Raw genomic sequence first — 25,647 nt, 5'->3', positions numbered from 1 at the left:
AAGCTGACAGCATAGTAACACATGTTAGAATAACTTGGAATTCACCATGAAGACTGTTAGACTTTTAAAAAAATTTTTAAATTTTTTTAACATCTAACATGAGAATTTGAGGTGCTGATCCCCCCTAGGTCACAAGGTGAATGAGAACTGAGGTACAACACGGACAGCTGGAGTTCAGGGGATACCTCCAACAGTGGCTCTTCCTAATATAAAGAGTTCTAGTTCTTTCTGAGCATCTGAATAAAAATCGAGAAATACCCATCATCACAAACCCTCAAACCACAGGAGGAGGATATGCATTAGACTCAATAAAATGCCTTTATGCTTTGGCTTCAGTTACATTTGGTAAATGATAAGAAACCCTATCGAAGTGGACATTTTTGCTTTAGGGGCATGTTTTGCATGTATGTTTAATTTCCACCAAGGTGTACCCCCGCTGGAATCAGGTGCCCATCCAGTACTTCAGGACAGGGCAGCCTGAACCTCACCTTTTAGCTCTTTGTTCCCTTTGAACCACCTGATGGTTGTGGCTGGTTTGCTGGCCATGGCGGTGCAGTTCACTTCAATCTCCTCACCTTCCACCGCTGTGTCTTTCTGGATATCGATCATCAGATTGCGTGGTGGGACTACAAATTAAACACATGTGCTTTTTAAACACAGAATCCATTTCTGCACATAGCCTTCTTTTCATTAGAAACGAGCACCACTGCTATCAAAAAGAGGAGACAACTAACAGACATTCCTGATGGGAATTTAAAACGAACTGCCACCCGAGGGGAAAAAAAGAAGTACAAAGTCATCATCAAAGAACGTGAATTATATGAAAGTTGTTAATTTAGAATTTCTCTCCTACAGTTATCTTGTAAAATGCCCAGCTTCCCACTCCTAAGTCATGAGTGACCGAGTTATAACAGTAGTGGTGTTAGTTATCAATCGGTTAATAGAAAACTAATCAGAATACAGATATAAAAGACGAGGATACTAATGAAATTATCCTTATCTGGAAGGATATGAAACGACCAGTTCTCCCTGAACTCAACCTTTGGGTTTCAATCTTCATATGAAAGATTTTAAAGACAACTAGTAAAAATCAAAAACTTGGGAGTCCCTTAAAAGAATCACTCACCATAAACACATGGAAAACTTGTGCTTAGAAACAGTTTCATTCAGTTTCAAATTATATGCAGAGAACTGGAATACAATCACGTCCTCCAATGGATGGGGTAGTAATAAAATCCACTGGATAGGAAGATGTGGTAAGATAGGACATGCCAGTTAATTTGCTCTAATTTTTCCATGTTCTGAAATCTAATGCTTCAGATTTTAGGAAGCAAAGGTGAAAAAGACTATTAAGTGCTTGCAAGTCCATTTGATATGTCAGAATTAAAATCACTCTTCTTTAAGCCTATTAAGCAAATGCAGTGAGATGGTCAGCATAAAATATTTGGGGGCTAAAATGCTGAATATCAAATCTAGAGTATGTAGGATGATGAGGATGGCAAGAAAGCATGTTATCTTTTATGAAACTGAGTTGACGGTGAGACTTCACATCAGGTGTAACCTTACCTCAAGATGGAGCTTCTTGAAATAAAAATCAGTGAGAATATGGAATTCAGCACAGCGAAACTCAGACTATGTGCCCTGACCACCATGAATAAGCAAAGACAGTTCTGAGACTTATGATTAATAAGTTTCTCAACTCAGAAGAGAAACAAGAAATTAAATATGTATAAACATGCCATCCTGATGATCAAGTTGAATAATAAATCTCTGATACTGCTTCAATAAATTATGGGATTAAACCATGTATTTGGGATTTCCAACTGTTGGAGTCCAATGTAAAATTCTGTGTACAGGAAGACTTTTACATTGAATTGAAGCACTTTGAAAATTCCTACAGAGAACGATGGAAAAGGAAAATGATATGTTGCATATGTTTCTCAGCAAGACAGTATGTGGGGTGTGCGTGTGTGGAGGGGTAACTATTAGAGCAAAAGTGGGCCTATTCTTTGTTCCCTGTGTAAAAGAAAAAGAACACATTTGCTCAACTGCATGTGTTGCCAAAGTGATATGGCCAAAATGAGTAGTTAAACATGGCAAAGAACTACCCTGACTTACATTTAAAGAAAAAAAAAAGCATAAAGAGATATAGTCTAACATCCAATTTGGAGTTGCACATCTGCCAGCATTTTAAGAGACACAGAAAGGCAGTGACAAAAGTAAATGGGACGACTTAGCTCGCTATTTCCTGAATGTAGATATTCTTGCCAGATGACAATCAGAATGGTTATAGATTTTCATCACACACACCTCGAGAGTTGGTAGGGAATACACAGAGACTACAGGTTTTGGACCAACAAATACTACCAAATTCTGAGTGCGGTTATCACAGAAATATTGAAACAAAATGCTATTGCGAGAGCAAATGTCAGAAAAAGACTGCCCAAGCCTGAAGAAAATAAGATCTTTGTGAGCTAAGAGGAACAAAGTTGAGAGGCAAGACGACGAAACCACCAAAGAATAAAGACCTAGGAATATGCACCCTGCCACACACACACGGAGGAATCAAAGTCAAACAACAATAATTCCTGTCAAGGTTCAGACAAAAGTAAAAGTAGAGTGATGAAAATCATTTCTGGGGGTCCCTGGATGGCTCAGCGGTTTCATGCCTGCCTTAGGCCCAGGGCATGGTCCTGGGATCCCAGGATGGAGTCCCACATCGGGCTCCCTGTATGGAGCCTGCTTCTCCCTCTGCCTGTGTCTCTGCCTCTCTCTCTCTCTCTCTCTCTCTCTCTCTGTGTCTCTTATGAATAAATAAATAAAATCTTAAAAAAAAAAAAGAAAAAAATCATTTCTGATGTTGGAATCTGCCATGATGCCCAATGAGAAATGTGACTGAGTGCGGTGACTGAAGAGATAGTATTCGGTCTAAGGAAATTCAAACCGAGTAGGGGAGACTCAGGGAAAGTGGTCCTCTTTGGATAGGACAAAGAGGGCAATGGAGTCCAATGGATTTCAGCTTGCTTGGGTAAGTCTGGAGAAAAACCTTGATGGTGGCTCTGTGGTGACCTGGGAATCGTGACGGGAAGAAATCCAGGAGTTGTTAGAAGGTTCTGGCATGTAGCACTGTCAAGTCTCAGTGGTACCCAGCCTCTAGCACAGGCTTTGTTAGGCATTTGTTTCCTGCGTGTTCCTGAGTTTCTTTTCGTTCATTCTCTCCTTGTTCGTGCTGGGCCTCTGAAGACAGCTCAGCTCACCTTATCACAGGCTTTTCCTACCCGCTGTTAGCTGTTCCTCCTCAGTGGTATTTCTCTCTGTAAGATGGAGGTGGGCATGGAGACGACTGTTTGGCATGCTCTTTCTGCATTACCACTAACGTTTGCTGGCTCAAAGGAAGGAGATGGAAGAGCACACATATAAATGAGGCCAGGGGAACACCTAACAATGCCTGTTAGATCTTGTTTGGAGGCTCAGAGCCTGACCAGCAGCAATCCTCTCTGTAACAGATTATCTATTGTTTGGCATTGTCCATGCTGCTTCTTCCTCTCTTGCAACAGATATGACGTCAAGTTCCCTAACCCTTCTGGGGTTGGGGCGGGGGTGGGCGCCTATACTCGTGCTAGGTCCTCAGGTCACGTTCCTGAAGAGCTGACGTCATCTAACTTCATGGCTAAAGTAAATGTGTGGACAACTGCCACATCTTGGAAAATGAAACCAGTGCAGAAAAATAAAGGACTTATTTGTGATGGAGAAGAGCATCCTGAGAAAGAGTGGAGTGATTTTTTTCCCCCCAAGTCCACATTGTGGCCAGGGTTTCTGACTACTAAGATGAGAAGAAGAAACAGCCAAGTATAGTGGGAGTTGCGTGGTTTGCAAATCTAAAATCAAACCTGATAATGTGAGTCACAATGGTTTATTGATGTTCACTATCAAGGTGATGTCTCGGATTTCTTTTTTTAAAAAAGATTTGACTTATTTATTTATGAGAGACACAGAGAGAGGCAGAGACATAGGTAGAGGAAGAAGCAGGTTCCCTGCGGGGAGCCCGACTGGGACTCGATCCCAGGACCATGAAGTGAGCCAAAGGCAGATGCTCAATCACTAAACCACCCAGGTGCCCCATGATCTTTTTTTCAAGAGCAAGAAAGCTTTGGAAAATATAAGTGAGGTGATTTAGGTCTTTCTGGAAAAATGAGGCTGGACAAGAAAAACTTCAAGTTTATTTTGGCCTATTAAGTATCCTGTATTCCCTTCAACTCCACGACATCTGCTCTAATGCAAAAGTGGTTTGTAAAGTATAAAAATCCATTTGTGGGAAAAAATGAATTAAAACTGCTACTAACCAGAGAATACACTTATACGTGCTCTACTAAACAGACACATTTAGTAAAAACTGCCTGCGGCCATTAATGAAAATAACCAAAGATGTATGTAAGGAGGTGCACACAGATGAAAACCTGAATGAAAATCACAGGGGAAAATACTAGAAAATAGCAAAGAAATGTCAGGGTTCTTCTCAGCTAACCTCAAATCTATAAGAGTGCTCATTATAAACATTACGCCTACAACATTAAAAAAATCAGCAATATCAAGATGAGTCACACGTTAATTACAACAAAAGAGGAGTCTTAAAGCTGATCAGTATGTGAAATCTCACTCCAAAACCCTTTAAAATAATTAGGTTCTCCTGTTCCTGGAATCTTAAGAGTGAACACTAATCTTAGAAGGACAGGACTGTAATAATATTAGCTGCTATTATCAGTAACTATATTTATCTTCAAGCGGTGTATTCTCTTTCTTGTTCCACTGTTTCCACGAATACTAGCATAAGAGAGTCCTACGCTACGATCTAGAGAAAGGAACAAACTCGCTAGTGAAAGGAGTGAATGGAGATCCTAAAAGGCACCTAAATGCATGCAAAAAATCATTGGAGAGTTTTCAGTTTTTACATGGATAAGATAATACATGTAATAGAACTAACAAATAACCATCTCTACGTCTTATAATTATGCTGAAATTTTTGCTGAATGCTTCAAACAACTAATAGACACATGCACTAAAATCAGCATCTTCAACCTATCAAGAAGTTTGACAGCTGTGTAAGTATATATGGAGTCCTTTTCAGAGAACCATAGATAGAAGCGAAGATGCTAATAGATCACTCTTCATTCATTAGAATATCTGAAAATTCTAAACCTTAGGAAAAAGGTTTGAATATATGAGTATCAGTGGAAATTGTCAGATTTTGGAATATGAAAGACTCAAACACTGATGACAACAATTTCACTCCGTCAAAGAATCCTAGAGTCAATTCCACAGAAAGAATATTAAATGAATACATAATATCTGCAGAAAGAGCATCTACTAATATTACTTTCAAGTATGTTTAAGTTAATGCTTCTATACAATACAAGCAGGAACCTATTACTTCTAGAATAATCAGACCTCCAACGGGATTATAGGCATAAATGCCTCTTCAAAGTCTAGTGCTGTCATGCTGCCTCCCAAGCACCGGGTATATTCAGTCAAGCTGGCCCAATCCAGCATGTCCGAGAACAAATGTACCAGATTCTGGAAACTGACAGGCAGTCCTGTCACAAAAGATGTTCCCCTTCAGGGGAAAGTCACAAAACGGCAGCATTTGGGATTTTACTGAAAACAACCCAGGCTAAAAGACACAAAGGTTGTGAGATGGAACAGTAGGGTCTACCTCAGAGTCTATGATTCTAGACTTGTACCATGTGCTTTGTAACCCGGGCAAGATGGCTCATCTCTGTTATTATCATTTCTTCCTTTGAAAGATATTCATAGTCAAAGGTATATGTAGAAAAAACGCTCTGAAAACTCAGAATGCTGTAAGTATATTCCATTCCATGGCTGTTAGGCTTGGAAAGGCCATGGCCAATAATGGGTCAGTGGGTGGATGATGGTCAGCTTGCAATCTGCTTTATTGGAATGAGTCACTGGTTGCACAGTGTTTTCAAATACTTCTGAACAGTTAGGTGGACAGAAAACCTCAAGGCACACCTGCAAAATACCAAAATAACTCATCCCAGCAAAACCTTTTACGCTTATTATTGCTACAGGTCTAATATAGCGTAATGCTAAAATTAAAGCAGCCGTGTCCACCTGAAAGCCATCTATTGCTCAACACAGACCACAGGAGGAATTGCGTGGACTGATACGAAACAGGACTTCCTCAAATCAGTATCCCTCCTATCAAGAACATGTATGGAAGCACTAGGGACATGTTTTAGTTTAATGAATGAAAAAATATTTTCCCTTTTACAGCTGTGTTTAAACAAAGTAATGAGGCAGCAGCCCAAAATGTACATCCATAAATACATACATGTTCATACACACCAAGCAGAAACGTCCTTCATATTTATCTTTCCTCCTTAATCTTCATATCATTACACCGAAAAGCTGCACTCTGCCGCCTCAAATAGACTTTGATTCATCATCTTTCTGAAGGTGTAAATCAGAGATCTTGCCTCATGCTAGAGTGTACGTCCTTGAAAACTCAGTTTCAAAAATCAAAATCAGCTGGTGTTATGCACTGGTGTACACATTTGTCCAGAAGGGGACTAATTCATACCACTGTCAACACAGGAATATCTGCTGACTGTATCAAAATCTAAATATGGAAACTTAGCTACTGGGATTTTCCTGAAAAATCACAATCTTGTGATTATAACGAAAGACATCCAACTCACTAGAAGTGTCCTTAGCAGCCTGTCAATAGTCCTTGCTTATTATCACCCTTCTCTCACTGGAAGCTCTCAATTCTGTTATGTCCAATGGTTGCAATTTGTGGCAAAGTGTGTGTTCATGGGGTATGATTTTTAAAGCATGATCTAGAGTATAAGCAATACACAGGCAGTAAGTAAAGCCAAAGATAAGGAGATCAACAATATTAAATGAGATGTAACTCAGAAGGAAGAATCATTAAGCAGATTTGATAATCGAGCTCTGCCACAGGGTATGGATATAGCAGCCCACCTCCTCCTCTCCTGCACGGAGGGGGAAGAAATCCCGGCAGTTAGAAGCAATGGCATTTCATGTGGGGAGTGGTTCATTTGAGGGCTCTAAATTCTCTTGATCTTTGCTTCTAAAGCTTGAGGGTTGGAACTCAGGAGCAGGTGGGATCTACAGAGACTGCTGATTGCCATTCCTTAAGAGTGTTTGGTAAAATAGGCTATTTTTAAAATTTAGCAAGATGAGTGGTGATTCTTCCTAAAACAGGTTTGAAGAGCAAAATTTACCATTAACCTCTTCCTTGTTGCCAGAAGCCATCTGGTAGTAAGGGCCACCCTATTCCGTTTCCCAGGACACCACCCCACGAGTTTCTTACCCAGCACCGTGATTGTGGTGTAACTTTCCTGTGGGGGGTCAGTGTAGAGCTGGCAAAAGTATCTTCCTTCATCCGAAATTGAGACATTTGTCAGCGACACCTTGAGTTCACTGCTAGAAAAATTCAGCAACTGAAACCTGCTGTCCTTCAAAGCTGTGGAACAAAACACAGAGTTACTGATGAGGAGGAAGATGATAGCCCATCTTCCTTACCTAGGGAAGGGAGAAAGGAGAAAGGAGAAAGGGGACTCGAAAAGCCTCTATAGAGAAGAAGAATCGAGTACATCTGTGTGTACCTGTTGGGTCCTTCTTTAGACTTCTTGAACTACTATTTTGGGCTTTTGCAATAACTGCATGTAGACAAATAACCTTGTCCGAAAGGAAACTGACACACATGGGGGTCTGTGGGTGTATGTGCGTGCACACACACACACACACAAACACACCCCACATGCTCCTTGCTGTCAGTTTCCACCACTTATTCATAAATTGTTTCAGATTTTTCTACTGCAGTTCAGTAAAGTGAAAAGAGAAGGATGGGGTGCCTGGGTGGCTCAGTTGGTTAAGTGTCTACTTTCAGCTCAGGTCACGATCCTGGGGTCCTGGGATAGAGCCCTGTGTCAGGCTTCCTGCAGAGCCTGCTTCTCCCTCTACCTCTCCTCCTGCTCATGCTTGCCCTCTCTCTCTCAAATAAATAAATAAAACCTTAAAAAAAAACAAAAACAAACAAAAAACAGAAGGAAAGTGCAGGCTGTAAGCTCCCCCTTTGGGCACTGAAATTTCAGGGAGTAGGACCTACAGGTTTTTGAGTTGTCCCTCAAAATCTGATCTTAAAAAAAAAAAAGCAGTTCCAAATTACGAAAACAAAAATGACATTATTATTAATTTCAAAAACAAAATGGAATTAAAAAAAACCACTTCATAGCATAACAGCCCAATTTAATGTGGATGCACCTTTGCATTTGGTATGGTTGGAGGTAGAGTTGTCCAAAGTCCATAATCTAGGGCTTCCTAGAGCCTAAGACAGCCTACAGTTTTCTAACTACATTCAATTTCACAATAGAAAATGGGTGAGGAAGTAGGAAATCAGTCACCACCAAAGTAATGTATGTGGGCTTTTTATTAATTTCAAATATTCACTTTTAAAGTCCTTAGGTTAATTTTGGCAGAGGCGTGATTCATTCACAATGACAAAAATTCACTCTAAGAATGGCTGGCTCCTCTTCTTTTACTTCCCTTCATCTTCCCTCTTAGATGTTCCTTAGTTTTATCAACTCTTTCCATAGTTCGTGAATGTTCTAGGGCATTAGGGAGAATGTGAACAAGCAGATGTGAAGGGACATTCCTCGACATCTGCTTCAATTAGGTACCAATGGTCTCAAGGAGCTATTTTTTGAAAGGCCCGATTCTTGGTCCTTTTATGCTCTGAGATCCATTTGAACCATTCCTAGGATATACAATTAAGTTTCAATGATTAACTTTTGGGATATTACATTTAGTAAGATTTCAGCACGTGATAACCTCTCTCTACCAGAGGCTATGGCGATAAGAGATTTTGGTTTTGTCTGTATAGGCACGCATTATCTTGGAAACTTCCATCTTCAAACCAAACAGATTACCCTTCAGAATGCTGTATTTTCCTTGCCTTCCCCTATTTGAGTTGTTTGTGTCAGCTAAGTATTTGGGATTCAATTGCAATTCACCTTGAATTACTACAATCAATTCCTATTGCAAAGTAAGACTGCTTTACTTTTAAAAGGGACCATTCAAGGTTTCTATTAAGTAGAAAGATTATGATTGCATGTCTCTTCTTCCCTCTGAAGAATTGACTAAACTTTAAGCATCTAACATTAAATTTAGAAAAGAAGGCTTTGGCAATCTCTTTATCAAGACAACATGTAGGGGAAAAAAAGTTGCCACCTAACGCTACAGAGATGGAAACTTACGCCTGAAGTCCCTGAAATAAATGGTCTGCCTGTTGGGATTCAGCAGTTGAATCACAGAGTCATCACTCTTATTGACTTGGCAGCTGATGGTTGCGACTTCTCCCTCGATCACTGTCACATCTTTTGTAAACAAATTCTGTCCATCACCTTAAAAAAAAAAAGAAAATTTCCATCAATTAAAATTTGGTTAATGGTGCAGTTATAATGAGAGACAAGAAGGGTAATCAAAAATGGGTATTAAGAGCAACATTGGTGTGGTTCCCATCTTTCTTCCTCTGCAGGCCACAAAATGAGCCTGTTAATCCCAGAGAGATCCAAGGACAAAATGCAACTAAGCCTGGAATCAACAAGTTATCAACAGTCGTGATGCCAATGTCCCAGGCTCCAGTATCTTGTACCAGTTAAGGAGAGTGTTGGAAAGGTATGGAGAGGTCAGAGAGCTGACTTTTCTAAGAAGCTGCAGCTCTCACGAATGGAGTAGGGGAGAAGCATATACTCAACCTCAGTTCACATGCCCTTGAGTTAAGCTATTTGGTCGCCTCACAGAAAACTCAAGGTGCCACTTAATACAAGAAGGGAGGAGGGCTCAGTAAATAATCTCATCTTGTTAGCTGATGTCGACATTCCCAAGGCATAGGCAGTTCAGCTGCTTACTGCTTGTGAGTGAGGACCTCTCTGGAGTCCTGGAATCCCAATCAAATCCTGGGAAGGCTTATATGTGAGCCTATTACTCTGCTCTCTGAAACTTAGGCCTTCATGACTCACTCAAAGCCCCAGGCAGGCCCGATCCATGCCCCTTCCATAGATCACCCCCATCTAGCCATTTAGATTATCCCTCAGAACATGTCCAAAAGTCAAGGCTTTCAGATCTAGTGATAGAAGGCTTCTCTCCAGATCTGCTCTCGTTTGTTGCTTTTATGATTAGTGACAGCAGCCAGGGCCCCTCATGAATGTCCCCTATGATCCACAGCACAGGTAGAAGAGGAGAATTCAGTTCAAAAGCAAAAGATGAAGTAATTGTGGAAGGTCCTATTCTGCACCAGGCACAGCAGAGGATACAGAAATATAGGGCACGTGTACAGGCCTTTCAGAAGCTGCCACGTGGCTGAAAACTGCTATCTAATCTTCACTTACAAAATAAAAAGCGTAGAGCGGGCAATGGGTGTAATGGTCGATCAGGAAGGGGAGAGGAAGATTGCTTTTTGGCTGTATGATCTCAAGTAAAGTATTTCAAGTCCCTGAGCCAGTTTCTCATCTGCAAAATGGGGACAGTAATTCAAAGCCCTCTCACAGAGCTGTCAGAAGGACTGAGGAAGGTAATAAATATAAAGCATTTAGCACTGTCTAGTTTCTTATAAAACTGAATAAATGGTGGCTGCCATCATCATCGCCATCCTTTCTCTAGTTGTCACATCCCAACATTGATTCGGCAAGTCCATGTGTTGAGTAGTGTGGATACAAGAATGAAGACCCACGGTCCCTCTTCCCAAGCTTTCCAGGGTAGATCAGGGTAGTTCATTCACTCCTCCCACCAAAACAAACAAACAACAAAAACAACAACAACAAAAACCCCAAACCCAACTTTGTCGCGTTTAGGAACAAAGGTCAAAGATAAATACTATTGCAAGAGAGGAAGACTGTGGGAGAGCATATGCATAGAGATGCAATTAGAATAAATGGAAGATTTCCACCTGCTACTGTATTTCTGCTGAAGGATCCTTTTTTGGCAGGACACAGAGAAGAAGTGTGAGAAGGGTTTCTGAGATGGCTTTAAGCCAAATCCACCTAGAAACAGACTAGCTTCTGACAGAGGACCAGGACGGAAGGAAATAGGAGATAAGGACGAAACTATTAGAACCACAGACAAACAAAAATTCTTGGTGCTTGAGGAGCCAACCCATGTGAAACCCACCCTTGAGATGATCTCTGATGCAGGGAATTAACTGAAGTGGGAGAATGTATGTAGTGAGCAGAAGGGGTATATTTTCCCTAGCTTGATCCAGCAGTGAAAGCTCAGTGGCTGAACAATGCTGTGGAATTGTTGCAGAATTTTAAAAAGAAAAGGTGATCAAAAAAACCCCCAAAACAACCCTACGAATGAATGCCTATTTTTCCCTCTGTAGATCACTGTGACAAACGCAGAATTCAGAAGCCAGCTGGAGGGAGCAGCGTATTCCCAGATTTGAGAAAAGAACAACGAAAGGGGAATTCCTGCCAATCAAACATGCTTTTCGAGGTGGTTTGACTGGCTCTGGCAAAAGTATCTACAGGAAAGACGATACCCTTATTTCCTTGGGGTAACCTAATCTAGTAAGAAAATTAAGGAAAAATTAAACTGCATAATTCCAATGCTGTATTGCCCCCTGAAGTCACAGGGCTTGCCTTGAGGAGATTAGGATACCAAGTGGGGTCTCTATTGGGTCATGGGTAGATTTCCTCTCTCTAAAGATATTTGTTACCAACGTAAGTAAGAATCTTCCATTTATAAAAAGAACCTATGGAAAGGCCACCTAGTGATAGGCCTTAATCCCTTCAATGCCAACCACGCCTTGCAGGTCCTGACCACCATCTTGTGGGTACTGGAACTTAAAAGCCAGTTGCAATTCAACTGGATCCTAATAAAATACTTCCTGTGGAACTAACTGTACCTTTTCGTGTTAGTCTTTCTCTGGCATGCTGGTATATTCTTTCTGGATAGCACCAATATCGACACAAAGTCTATCAAACATTTGTATAGGAGATGAGAATAAAGAGGGGTTGACTGGGATTTTGTGTTTGGCACAACTAAAGTAATAAAACAGAATCAGAGGGGTTTTGTGTGTTAAAAAGTCTACACATTCTTAATTATTACTTATAATTAGGAAAATAAGACCAGATCACTTTAGCATGTTATGATTAAGTCATTCAGGTAAAATTTCTGCCATCTGCACTGCTCTGGCACACAGCGTACTGTGCAAATCCATGGTGGTATCAAAATCATTACTGCATTATTTTTTTCAAATTGCTAAAGCCAACCTCAAATCCAGAGTCTCAAGAAAATGACAGTTCCTAGCTATGTTAACATGGTTATGATACTAATGCTAAAAAATTACAAGTGATAATGAAGTATTTTGCTGAAAGAGATCAAAGTGCCTTGGCTGATGGTGGTGGCCCAAGAATGTCACTGTAAAAATCACCAATAAATTACGTGGGTCAGCTGGACAGTTATATTAAATAGAGCTCCATACTTGGAGGCGCCATAGGATGGCTGCAATGGAATAATAATGACCTATTTATTTGAGGCGCCGAATGTGAATGACAGTGATGAAAATACGATTTGTATGTCAGTACTCTTAACTGCCTGAAGCCTTTATGTAAAAATAATTTCTGCTCCCATGCTCAAATATTTCTTCCAAACAGAAGGGTGCACTGTGACTTGATAAATTTCCCCTTGAAATAGATATCATGACAATTAGGTTGTTATAAAACACAACTTGATGTGTAGCAGAAGGGTACAAACAGGCAACGTAGATGCCTTTTTTTAAATAATCCATTTTAAAAAAAAACTTGCTGATTTCCTAAAACTCAATTAGCAGATATACTGTCAAGGCAGAAATAGCACATGTTCTGGGTGAAAGAAATCAAGCAGGTACAATATACCACAACCATTAAATAAGGCTGTTAACAGCAAGGTAATTTATTTTAAGGGCGGAACAATGTCTGACATGTAGAGACATTTTTGACTGCTAATTGGTGTATATGGGTGCAAGTTTAAGAGACAGAATAAAACTGGATTTTTATTTATACCAGCAACTATAGTCCCTATAACTTCCTCGATTTGCCTTCCAGTTTCTAAAAATACAACTCTAGTGCCAGAGAGGCCCATTCACTCACAAGCAAGTCTCCTGCGGTAAACCAGAAGTTGCTAGGATGTTTATTACAGGACAGAGAAAGCATATTGTCTAAGGAAAAAAAAAAAAAGAATATTTCGATGATTAGTGAAGACCATTTCAGCAGAGTTGGTTAGGGCTGGAGTGGGAGTGAAGATGCTGCTAGCTCATAAATCCCCTATTCATTCAATCTTCAATTGGCTTAACTCATAGATTTCTTCTCCAAAACCTCATTTGGTTACAGACTCTATTTCCAGGGCAATACACGAAACACCAGCATTGACTGGAATCTACTTCATCCACGATATGGCCACCTGAAGGGGGTGATGGGGCGAATCTGAGAGCCAGAGCTGAAATGAGAAGCACGGAAGGAGACAAACGTTTTCTCTGGCACTAGGCACTGTGCTGCTTGGTTTGCACATGTTTCCCTCTCCAACTCCTGGACTTTTCAATACCTCCACTTTTAAAGTTAAGAACTGCAGACCTGGAGAAATTCAAATAAGTTGCCTAATGTAATTCAGCAAAGTGCCAGAGCTGGTGTTCGAACTCAGTTCCGTCAGCTTCTCTGGCCCATACAGTCTGTACTTTTAACCACCCAACATCAGAATCCGTTGCCAAGGTTCTATTGGCTCCGTCTTGGAAAATTTACTTGTTTTTAAAGAGGGTTATTTCCCTATGAGCAACTTCTGATTTTTTTTTTAATTTCCATAATTTATCCAGAACACAATTACACACTTGAAGATGAGAGAGAAACTGTCCTGAATGTAAAACACCTTGTTTACTACGGCTTCTTTCTTTCAGCACTCAGCACACTTTGCCCCTGGAGAATGACTTTATTACCAGTGCATGGCGGGCATTTGCCAGCACCAAGAGCTCGCCCCCGCTGCCTGGCTGTTAATAAAGAAAGCACTTCATTTACACCAGGGGAGTCTCTCCAGTCAAGTCTATAATAAAAGGGCAAGTCATAGTTAGAACAGAATTTGGTTTATACTATGGCAACTATGTAAACTCTTACTGACACCGAAGAACACAGATGACTCTTAACTGGGAAGACAGTTTGCCCAGAGAAAGAGCAAATAGAGTCCCTTGACCTACTCTGTCAGTAACAAAATCATATTAGGGAAACCTTTTTTTTTATTTTCCTTTCCTTCCTCTCCCCTCTGCTGAATGAAAGACTGAATCTAACATGAAATCAGCACAATCAGGTTGTCTAAATAGGCAAAAGCCAAACCAAAAATACAGACTGTAAAGCAAAACAAAACCAAAACCTCCCCAAATGAACAAACCCTGCCAAAGATCAACGTAGTCATTAACTTCAAAGAGTCACCATAGTTCTTGAAATTCTGCACTAATTAAAGGCTAGGGATTATTAATTCCCCCACCCCAACAGATATCTAAGTTTCAACTTTCCAAAGAGTCACAACACTTGTTTTTGAAAACCTTTTTTATTGGTGAGTCCTCTGTGTCTTAAGTTTCAAATGGCTTTTCCCGCATTCTCCTTTCTGTGGGATCCCCATTTTTATAACCGCGTTAGGTATGTGCCCAACTTGAAAGAACCACCCTTACCCCCTAGCCAATAAAAACCATCACTGAGGGAGGCCCCACAATTCCTGCTAACATTTTAGAGAGCTAGCACTAGAAATAAGTACGGTTCAGGAAAAGAAAAAAAAAATTAAGATTCTGTTGAAAACCAGAGGGAAAAATCTTTCTAGCTGCATATGTTCCCCCAAGTCAATGTAAACACAGTGTTCACTACAAATCATTAACAAAGCCATTAAGATTTGATTTCTATCTAAGCAATTATTGTCAGCATATTTTGTACATTTCCTTTAAAAGACTCAATCCTATCTTTCAATTCATTAAACTGTTCCTTGCATTTATAGCATTTTATATCAAATCAGAAACCTATTTGAATTAATAAGAATTACAGTAAAAGTAATTTGAAAATAAATTATTTGAAGTTCAAGCCACGAAAGCTTTTGATGAAAGAGTTTAGTCCCATTCAAATATTACAGTGGCGTTTTTAGTCATCCAAAGGGCAGATGAGAGACAGTGAGAACCAGTGTCCAAAAAGATGAGCCCATCAACATGCATTAAGGTTAAGGGCTAGACCACTTCAACATAAATATAATTCTTTATTTCAAAGAGAGGCGATACTTCAACCTTTTGTGAATACTTGAGTATTTATTTAAAATCAAAAGCATTCAATCTGTCTGCTGTTTACAAAGCTTCTCTTGACCTTTTTGATCCTCATCCATGTTTTGCTATCCCCAACGGTTAAGTTGAATGTGTCAATTGTCTGTTCCAAGGGCTGTCTACTCGGTGGTCCAAATGATTACCAATGTGAACCCCGTAGCTCATAAAGCTTGGAGCTAAAATAAACCAAAACGACTCCACAAATAACTGAGTGGGCTAGAGTATGTAACATCGACCAAAACATTTCATTTGTGTCACCTTCTTTTTCACAGAACCCTTACGAGATTAAAGGTCAACAGAACTGAAAGGAACCCAGGGATTAATACTTTCATTTCCTAGATGAAGAAGAGACAAGGGTCTAGGGAGGAAAAACACCCAAAGTCACATGGCGAGCATGAGGCCCTGCCAAAGGAAGAGGCTACTATTCCTAATGGGCCAAACCAAGGTATTTCTGTTCTTAGCTATTACTTAATAACATCTATTGATTTGTTTCTAATTACAAAAGCAATATATGTTCGAGGTTTTTGATTTTTGTTTTATTTTTTAAGTTTTGCTTTACATGTAGTATTTAGAACACTGTATCTTTATGGTTCAGAGATGGTCAGGATCTCATTAAGAATCTCCTGTAATATAATTACTGTTGTGGCACTTGAGCTTATGGAAGGAAAAAATATTGAATTTAATCTAATCTCCTTTTATAATCAGTAAAAGGTGAGGCAAATTTTTGAACGGCAAGTTAAAGAGTAATCTTCCTCAGTGCTGGTTTTTTTCTTCAATTAAAACTGTTGATTTTCCCTGAATACAAAACGAAAAAATATCATCTGACACAACATTAAGTTATTCATGAATATTCTGTATACACATTCTTGTTTAGTTGACTAATGGCAAATGAACGTTCTCTATTTTAGCTTAAACACATAGTATAGGTATGTTTGATTAGCATTGAATTCCAAAAGCTGATTACTATGCATGCTTTGATTATGTAATTACATAATAGAGTATAATGGCTCCTTTGGAGTCATTATGATCTATATGGCAAATATGTTTCAGTTTTGCTATAGTTTAAATACACGTTGAGATGACAGCTCATAACAAGGCTCCACTTTTCAGTCTGATCAGCTAAATGGGCATTTCCCCATTCATCCTAACATCTCCTTGACACCAATTAAGGCCTATTGTGTCAGGCTGCATACACTCTGAGAAATTCCCTTTGTTTTCTTGGCATTCAAAAAAGGACATTAATTTTAAAAGCTGTATTAAGCAAAAGGCCTGGTTCAAAAAAAAAAAAAAAAAAAAGGCTGAAATTCCATCCTTCATCCACCCTTTGAAAGATCTGCAGGGAATCACATCTAGTTCATCAATCACTGTTCAGACAACCACAAGGGGGTTAAAGATGGAATTTCACCTTTAACTCCAAAATGCACATGAAGGGAGACCAGCCAAGAATATTGATGCTTATGGCAGTGGCTGGCCACTATGCGTTCAGCTCAGGGTCTAACTGAACATCAACCATGCCGAGTTACACAAAGGTCCAGTTCTGCAAATCTCAGGTCTTGCAAATCCCTTACATTTTGAAGCTCCTTTTGGAAGGGGTAGCTGTAAAGCAGCACTGCCAGATTTTACCTTCCACAGCTTCATGCCTAGCTTTTGATGGATCTAAGGCCAACAAATTTACCTACTGAACGGAATTTGATAATTCCGCCACCAACTCAGAAACTAGAAAGCAGTCATGTTTTAAAATAGGATACACGTTACTGCAAAGAATTCTGTAAAATTTCTCTTGCCCCCATGAAATCCTTTAATCTTACACTCCCCTTCATTGGCAAGAAGAGCTGTTTCTGCTTTTCTCTTCCAAGAGAATGATCCTGCAATACCATGCCAAACCAAAGGTGACCGGAGTCTTAACTTGAAAGACTAATAACCATCAGGCTGTTTTTACCTTTGTGTCTACTACTTTTCAGCATTAGGGCTGAAGAACGGAGGTCAAGCACAGTCCAATTGGTATTTACATATAGGATGAGAATCTCTTTTATGAAAGGAAACATTGATTAGAAGTGTGAAAATGCTTTTCAAGGAAGATCAGGACAAAAGAAAGTAGTTACAGCATCTGTGCCTGTACTGTTTCAAAAGACAGCTCAATAGGACTTTTTAATCAGAGCCCCCAGCACTAAACCGGCCAAGCCATTATGATGCTTAAGGCCCAAGCTGCCGGATCCTATAAAATGTAAAGGTGCAATCCCCTTTGGGAGAATGTTTATCGGGAGTGATACCTATCCATTAAAGACTAGAATCAGTTTTTCCACTAAATTTCACTTAAGAAAGCAAGGGGCAATAAGAGAAATGAATATACAAATAAACCATACAAGAGAATAATAATCACTGAATCCTTCGGCTCTATACATGGAAAGGTGAACATTCTAGACTTTTTCTCCATTCACTCCTTTTCAGAGCTTTTCGTTGATCAGAAAGGAGGGAGGAAAGCCTAACCCTGAAGAAAAACTCTCTCCAGTGGACACATTTTGTGAGGATTTAAAAAAGGAGCCCCCAAAGTAGAGAAGTCACTTTTATTTGCTGGCAGGATGGCATTCAAATCACCTTGCCAAAGAGTCATTCTAAGCCTGCTAAATCTGCTTAGAGGCTCTTGGGAGAGAGGGGGCTTTTAAAAAATATTCATTAAAAACAAAAACAAAACAAAACAAAAAAACAAAAACCAAACACCATCGTCCAACTTGGACTTTGGAGAAGGACAATCAGAAGACAGAGGCTTCTTACAAAACTAATTGTGTTGGCAAAGCAAGTAGATTCTTCTCAATGGATTTGATTCTGTGATGCTCGTTTATGGCAAAAGAAGAATAAAAGAACAGTTTTAGACTGAGCTACTCCAGTAGCAATTCAAAGCTGGGTGGTATTCCAGCATTTCAAAATAGATTGTTCCTCTTAGACGAAATATGCTGAAGGCCAACTGTTGATCTTGTGCATCAACCTCTTTGCTAATGAACTGATAATATGAGATTATATTCCTGGGGATATATCAAATAATGGCTATGTAGAGTGAGAACTCATCTCGTAAAAATTCTGCTATCTGTGTGCATGGGCTACTGGGGAAGAAAATCACATTCTGAAGGGAGGAATCCTAAAGACAGAAGCTGGGAGTCTACAAACCACAGGCTCCCACACCCTCCAACATTGTGGTCATGTGTCCCAAAGTTAGCTCAGGCCTGGGGTAACGGGAATAGACAATTTTAATTCACAAATAGAGCTATCCATTTTCCTAAACCACATGCTATTCATAGCTAAAGATTTACATGATTAAAACTCAAAATACATACTGATGTGTTTGGAAACCACAAAGGAAGATACAAGTACTAGGTTCTATTATTCCTGAAAAGACTCAAGGCAACTTGGACTTCTCTTACCCCAGAAGACTTATTAGCAGCCAAACCATTTATAATGTTATACATCACAGCAGCCTCCGGTGAGCCATCACCCTGTAAGAAAATATAATGTTGTCTTCTTTTCTAATCAAATGAAAAATCTAGGATTTCAAGGCTATAGGGATGGCTGACTTCAAGGCTATAGGGATGGCTGACTCCACTGTGCTTGCTTTTCTGTAAGTGACACTTGTCAATGCCCCTAAGTCGTAAGCTGATTAGAGATGCAGATTGTCTACAATACTTGCTGTTACCAGCTACTCCTCTATAAAGTTCTTTAAATTGAATTTCCTAAAAAAAAAAAAAATAATAATAATAAAAATAAATAAATTGAATTTCCTCAGAACCCCATTCTTAAGTCCCAACAGGAAGAGCCAATGTGTTTCCCTTATTTTTTATCCTCTGATTTTAAGCAGCTAATTTAATATCATTTTCCCTTTGATAAGAGGTACCATGATTAAACTTAGGTCACTTTTTGCTTGAACTCACTAAAAGCTGATTCTTCTTTTTTTTCTTCACATTTGCCTCCAGGATATCAAAAGACTAACAATAAGATATTTAAAATCACAAGGCTATAACATGTAACAATAATCGCTACACACAGGGAGGAAGAGGGAAGGGAGTGTTTTTCTCCTAGTCTGGAGGCAAGAGAAACAAATTATTTTTTCTCCAAAGTGTTCATTATTATTTAAAATTTTTTTTAATATCTAGAAAACTCCCACTATTTCTGGAGGGAGTATTATTTTAATCATCAGCATAACAACAGCTAATATATTTCTAAAATGTTTTCTATGTGCCAGGCACCATGCTTTTTTTTTTTTTTTTTACATGATCTCATTTAACCCTCAACAACCCTGTGGGGTTCATCATTTTAGTATCACCCCCATTATACAGATGAGGAAACAGATTTAGGGAGCTTAATTAAGTGGCTGGATACCTGAACCCATTCCTGTTTAACTCTAGATCTGGTGCTATTGACAATTACACGATATTAATGAGGCTTTATGATGCCAAAGCACAGAAGGGAAGTGTTAGAAGAATCTACTGTATCTCATTTATATGATTTAGGAATAAAACTAAAGTCAGACTCTCCGCAGACGAGGGAATGTGAAGCCTACCAGCAATCAGGGTGTTCTAATATACGACCCTGGTAAAATGAGCTCTATAACCAGGGTCTAAACACTGGCTCTTCAGTATTTAGAGGGGAGATGTCTGTTCTACCAAATGATCTGAACTCAAACGCAGCTCCACTGCAACTTCAGGCATTTACAGTATCTGCTTCAAGGGCGTTCATTAGTATTGACAACTTACGTGACTGAAATTTGGCTGTATTAGCAAGTCTCTCTCTACATCTCATCGTTCATTTTTTCCTGCCAACAAGAGCCATTGAAAACCTTCCAAATTTAAAGCTTAGAGCCGACAGGACAAGCAAGTGAGGATATCACTTGGAACACATCAGATATGGACTCAGAGAGGATGTCAGCTTCAACTGACATTACTACAGAAACAGAAAACGAGGGAACAGGAGGGATCGGGGTTTCAGATTCTCATTCAAGAGAGTACTCTGAGTGTGTGTAATATGGTTTGTGCAAGCAACAGCTGTAAGTCCATGATAATCATCACGCTGAATAATGCTGCAACATTCAACTTACTCACATCTCCTACCAGGAAGCCACGTAGCTTTCGACTGTCCTATGAAATGAGAATTTCTTAGCTTGAAAATCAGGGTCTATGACTAAGGCCCCTTATTGAGGAGTTACTCCCTCTATGATCTGTCAGTCATAAAGCAGGTGGTGGGGTTATTTAACCTCTGGGCTTGTGAGCTGCTGGACCCAGCTGACTCCAGAAGAGGTATATGAGTAAGAAAGCTCCCTATAGGTCAGTTTGATGAAGGGATTGCATATGCAGAGCAGCCAAAGGAATTCCAGGTTCTATTTCTTAATGACTGTGGAGTCCCCCAGGCAAAGCCTATGTAAGTCAGATACACACTCTATCTAAATTGGCGCCACAATAAAAACAATAACAAACAAACAAAAAAACTTGCTTAGTATCATCTGAGTGTGGGGTGCTGATTAATCACTGAAATTAGAGACAAGTGATGAGGACACATGCCTTGTCCTTCCCTTGGAAGGGGGCATCTGGGGAAAAATGAGACCATCGGCCTTGGAGAACAGGAGTTCTAAGCTTTCTGGCGGTGCAGCTAGGCAAACTGGATCTGTTTTTATATTTTGAGGAGGGTAAAGGGTAGCTTTCTCCATCGTTATTATGAGAATCAAGTGAGGAAATGTGTGTTAACAGCATATTTTTTAAGCTCTGAAAATGCTAAACAACAGAATCTTCTCCACTAACCTCTTCATTAGCATCATCACTATCTCTATGCAGCTTCTGTCTAGACAGCCAGCATCATCTTCTGATCATCCATAATCCCATGGAATTTTTCCCATTTTAGAGCTTTAGCTATTTATTATTCTCTTCATTGTAAGGCTAACTTTTTAAGAAGAACAGAGTAAATTAAAAATGTTTGAATTTGCAATTCATCACATATGTTTGATTGCAAATTACAACCATCATGGATAAGAAAAGTTAAGGTGAACCTCAGAGGTAGGCAGAGGACTGGACATCTGAAATTAGGTTCAGTTTACAGTGTGGAAAATGTATCTTGTATTCAGGTTTCCCCCATTTAACTAGAGAGCCAGACTTTGTTCTGAGAATGACTTTTGTATCCCCAGGATGTGAGGGGTCACCCGTGACAGGTTACACACCATCCTCAGTGGGAAACTTCAACAGTCAACACCTCAGATACCTGGCTAGAATTCTGAGGGAACGGGACAGTCCACATCTGTATAAGTGGATCTCTAAATGCCAAAATCAAGACGATATGAAACAAAAGCTATTTCCACAGAGCTTGCTGACTTCCCCACTCTCTTGTGTCCCATGCTTCTGTACGGAGAAGATCGCATGAGTTAATGCAATGTGGAGGAGCACCAGGCCTTTCTCTAAAGAATCTCAGCTGGTGAGGCTTATGTGTGTGTCCTCGGTTGCTTCCTTCCAGCGCTGGCTGTCACTTCTTACAGATCATTCTTTCCTTCATTATTAAGTGCAAGAGCTTTGTGAAAGCTACTGGTGTTGAGACCTTTCCTGCTTATTAATGAGTTCCCGGGTGTGTCCAGGATGTTTGAGGTCTCTAGAAACCTAACCTTCAACTAAGTGGTGTGCTACCGTGCAGAGGGGGTGTGTGATTTTCCCCCTTCATGTGACACTGGAGGAAAGAAAAGTGCAGAGACCAAATGAATAATATTTGGTTTAGTGCAACAATTACACTTTGACGCTAATAGATGTTCTTAGGTAAAAATAGACCTTTGAATGTGGGAAGCGAACCAATAAAAAAAATTGGTGACTGACACTAGTTATTGACATTAATTTCTCATATTATTATTATTAGATCAAAACTACCCATTACTCTTCTATTTATAAAAGCAGGGAAACTGACTGTGGAGGAATCCTTACTTGTCCTGCAGGATCCAGCTCAAAGTCATTAGCTTTCTCTGTGAAACCCTGATGCCTCCCCCCTCCTTAGCTTTCTAGGTTTCTCATGGTGCCTTGTCTGGTCTCGGCACTCATCACACGGATTGTTCTGCGATCGCTCATTTACAGGGTTGTTTCCTTCCTTTGATTTGATCTGGGTTCAAAAGCTGGTGCTTCCAGTCATTATCCAGACCCTGGAAAGGTTCATTTAGCTATCTAAACCTTAGTCTTCTCACATATCAAATGGGCACAAAAATACCTCTCTCACCAGGTGGGGAACCAGATGGGCCAATGGGCATATTTGTGCCGCATAAGACATGACTTGTGTGCCCCCTAACCTGTGCTCCTTCACTGCTGCATCCCTGAAGCAAAATACAGTGTCAGCTTACAGAGCAACTCTTGAATAAAGGTACCAAGTGAAAAGCTGTTTTAAGACCTCCATAAGCTCTCATCATGCTCATCAAAATATATTAAGTTGTACCCACGTCCCACATTAAATATAATTTTTAAAAAATAGTTTATTTATTTATTTATTCATGAGACACACACACACACACACACAGAGAGAGAGAGGCAGAGACACAGGCAGAGGGACAAGCAGGCTTGAGCCTGCTTGCAGGGAGCTCCATGCAGGGAGCCTGATGTGGGACTCGATCCTGGGACTCCAGGATCGCACCCTGAGCCAACGGCAGGTGCTAAACCGCTGAGCCACCAGGATCCCCTAAATACAATTTTGAATTAAAAATTTCAAGTGATGTCTAGATTTTTGCTTTTGAAATTATAATTCCAACTCTACCTCTCATTCTGAAGCCAGTTCTTTTTTTCATGTTCTAGACATTTTCACAAGGCTCTTAGAAAGCAACAGGCCCTAGTATTGTGTCTATAGAGCTCGATGGGGAAAGAGCCTGGCTTCTAGAAATGCCCGATGTTGAGGGAGACAGACACGTGTATGCACAATGACCACACGATGTGGTAAGGCACAAGAATCCTAATGTGCTGTGGGGGCCTGGAGGAAGGAGGAACCAATCACTCCTTCGGGGTGGGGATGTGGGTCCTACAGCATGGAAAAGGAGGAATTTGAAAGAAGGATCATGGCATGTTTAGAACAAAGGGAAGAGTATAGTGTGCTCTGAAAAGTGAGAGGAAGGGATGCTTTCTGGAAAGGTCATTGGGTCCAGATATTGAAGGACATGGTATGCCAGGCTAGGGAATTTGCACTTTATCTTGTAATTAATAGGGAGCTATTAAGCAATTTTAATCCGGGAGGTGATATGATCACACCTGTGTTTTGAAAGATAACGTCTATGTGGAGAGGGAGGGTAGAGTGGAGGTAGGGCAAGGGCTGGAGCCAAGATCAGTTAAGAGACTTCTGCGGGAGTACTCTCACTGATAAGAGCCAGTTAAAGGAGTATGGAGAGGACAGCAGAGCCCAGGTTGGGGGATAAGAGTGGATAAGAGTGGGGAGTCGAGAATATTCGAGGTTAGGCACACGGGCTTTGGCATCAGTAGGTTTTCAATTCTGCAAAGGGGGCTGAGTGTTCCTTTGTCACCTCAACTAAACTCTAGTTAATGTTCAGTGGTCTAAGGAAAGACCAGTACAGAGCTACTTTATAAAGGAGTATAGAAGGCAAAGTGTATACACATCCTCATCACTTCTGCCGTTCACCGCGGAGATGAGTTTTCATAGCACTCACTGGTGCCAAAAATATACTTAGGAAAACTGTGCATCCCCCATCCTCACCCCCATTGGAGCCTTGCTATTCAGTGTGGAACACCGGCAGTTTTGAAAATTCCTGGGACGTTGTTAAAAATGCAGAATCTCAAAGCCATACCAGACTTACCGAGTCAGAATCTGAATTTTAACAAGAGACTCAGATCATTCATATGCACAGTCTGAGGAGCTCTGGCCTGGAGTCCAGTAATTCTAATTGCTCCCTGACACCATGTACACCAACATGAGACTGTTGGCTTTCCCAAGGCAGATCTTAGAACACGGTGTGTTCCTAGACAACTTGTTTCAAGGAAACTGATGTATAGGAGAAAGGAGGTCATGACTCACCACCAAGTCAGGTCAGTCTCCAGGGAGAAACATGGCTTCAGCAATTTCTCATTTAAAAACAGATTTTTAAAGATCCTAGTCTGCATGAGGATAAATTGATGTGGATCATTCTTGAACCCAACAAGAACTAGAATCTAGCTTCCCTCCACAAGTTCCATGGAGCCAGTAGTACACAAATGAAAAATCCTCTCCCCAAGCATCTAGCTGACTTCGACCAAAGCCAATAGATTATTCTGCATCCCACTGCAAAAACTATTCTAGCTGGCACGCTCCCATCTAGCGGGTTTGTCTGTTCACATGCGGGACCTGCTTAATTTTTGCTTCTCTGGTTTTACTGGCTCTGTACGTGTCTTGTGCTCGTTGAGTGTCGAGTCAGTGGAGACAAAACAACAAATAGGGAAACAGAGCAAGTGGATGCACAATGAAAACTGCAAAGAGGCTGCTGAGGTTTGCTATGAAAGTGATGAAATTCAACTGTATGATGTGAAGGGAGGAAACAAACAAACAAAATATAAAAGCTCTACTCCCTGTTACGGCAGGCATTTTCACTCTGTGTCTAGTAGATAAAATTTGCTGCAAAAATACAGGTAATGACACAAACATAAGTTTAAGAGAAATAATAAGAGCCTGAGGCTGGAGGCAAGAAAGAAGCAGCCATGCACAGAAAGAGCCTTGCAGGATGCTCAGGGGAAGAGGAGGGAAACAACAATTTCACTTCTCCACGGCCGCTTAATGAACATCCATGCATCAGCCTGGGCCGGGGGCCGGTGTGAATGTGCCCTGCCACCTGGACCAGGCTCACCGCATCCTTAGCTGTTGTTCATGGGAGGGAAGAACATTCTCCTAGAAAGCAAAGCAGGATAGGGTTCACTGAACAGTAAGGACCTCAGCTTGGCGGGGTGGTTTCCTATCACTCTGAAATTTTATATACCCAGGTTTTCAACCCGTGTGTTGCTTTCCTAGCAAATTTTTATATGTGTGTGTGTGTATGTACATATACATATAAAATACATACATACATATAACATATATATACACACAAATAGACTTTTTTTTTGGGTCGGGTTGGGGAAGAGGGTGGAGTGTACAATGGTCCTTGCCACGTCCTAGCTTCTGTTCTTCCCATTCCTTAACATATGGCAATTACAATTGGCTCGCACTTCATTCCTCTCACAAATTTGTCCTTGTATGAAAGCTTTCAGCATTTTTACCACTGGCGCGCCCAGATGCCTTTACTGCAACGGAAGCAGATCTCTGAACGGTTTTCT

At 40.3% G+C, this 25,647-nt stretch overlaps 1 protein-coding gene across 18 annotated transcripts in view; it reads right to left on the bottom strand.

Moving 5' to 3' along the window:
• Window positions 1–25,647, bottom strand: part of CADM1 (cell adhesion molecule 1) — a 325,518-nt gene that overhangs the window by 56,653 nt on the left and 243,218 nt on the right. For all 18 annotated transcript variants that reach the window (XM_025465438.3, XM_025465445.3, XM_025465440.3 and 15 more), the window contains 3 exons: window positions 9,300–9,446; window positions 7,355–7,507; window positions 489–626 (listed from right to left, as the gene is read on the bottom strand). In XM_025465438.3, coding sequence (XP_025321223.1) covers window positions 489–626; window positions 7,355–7,507; window positions 9,300–9,446 — 438 coding nt within the window. The remainder of the gene's footprint in view (window positions 1–488; window positions 627–7,354; window positions 7,508–9,299; window positions 9,447–25,647) is intronic.

The sequence above is a fragment of the Canis lupus genome, chromosome 5, assembly GCF_003254725.2.
Source record: "Canis lupus dingo isolate Sandy chromosome 5, ASM325472v2, whole genome shotgun sequence".
Lineage (NCBI taxonomy): Eukaryota > Metazoa > Chordata > Mammalia > Carnivora > Canidae > Canis > Canis lupus.
Note: the sequence above shows the minus strand (reverse complement) of the source record. Positions and strands in the feature narration are given on the sequence as shown.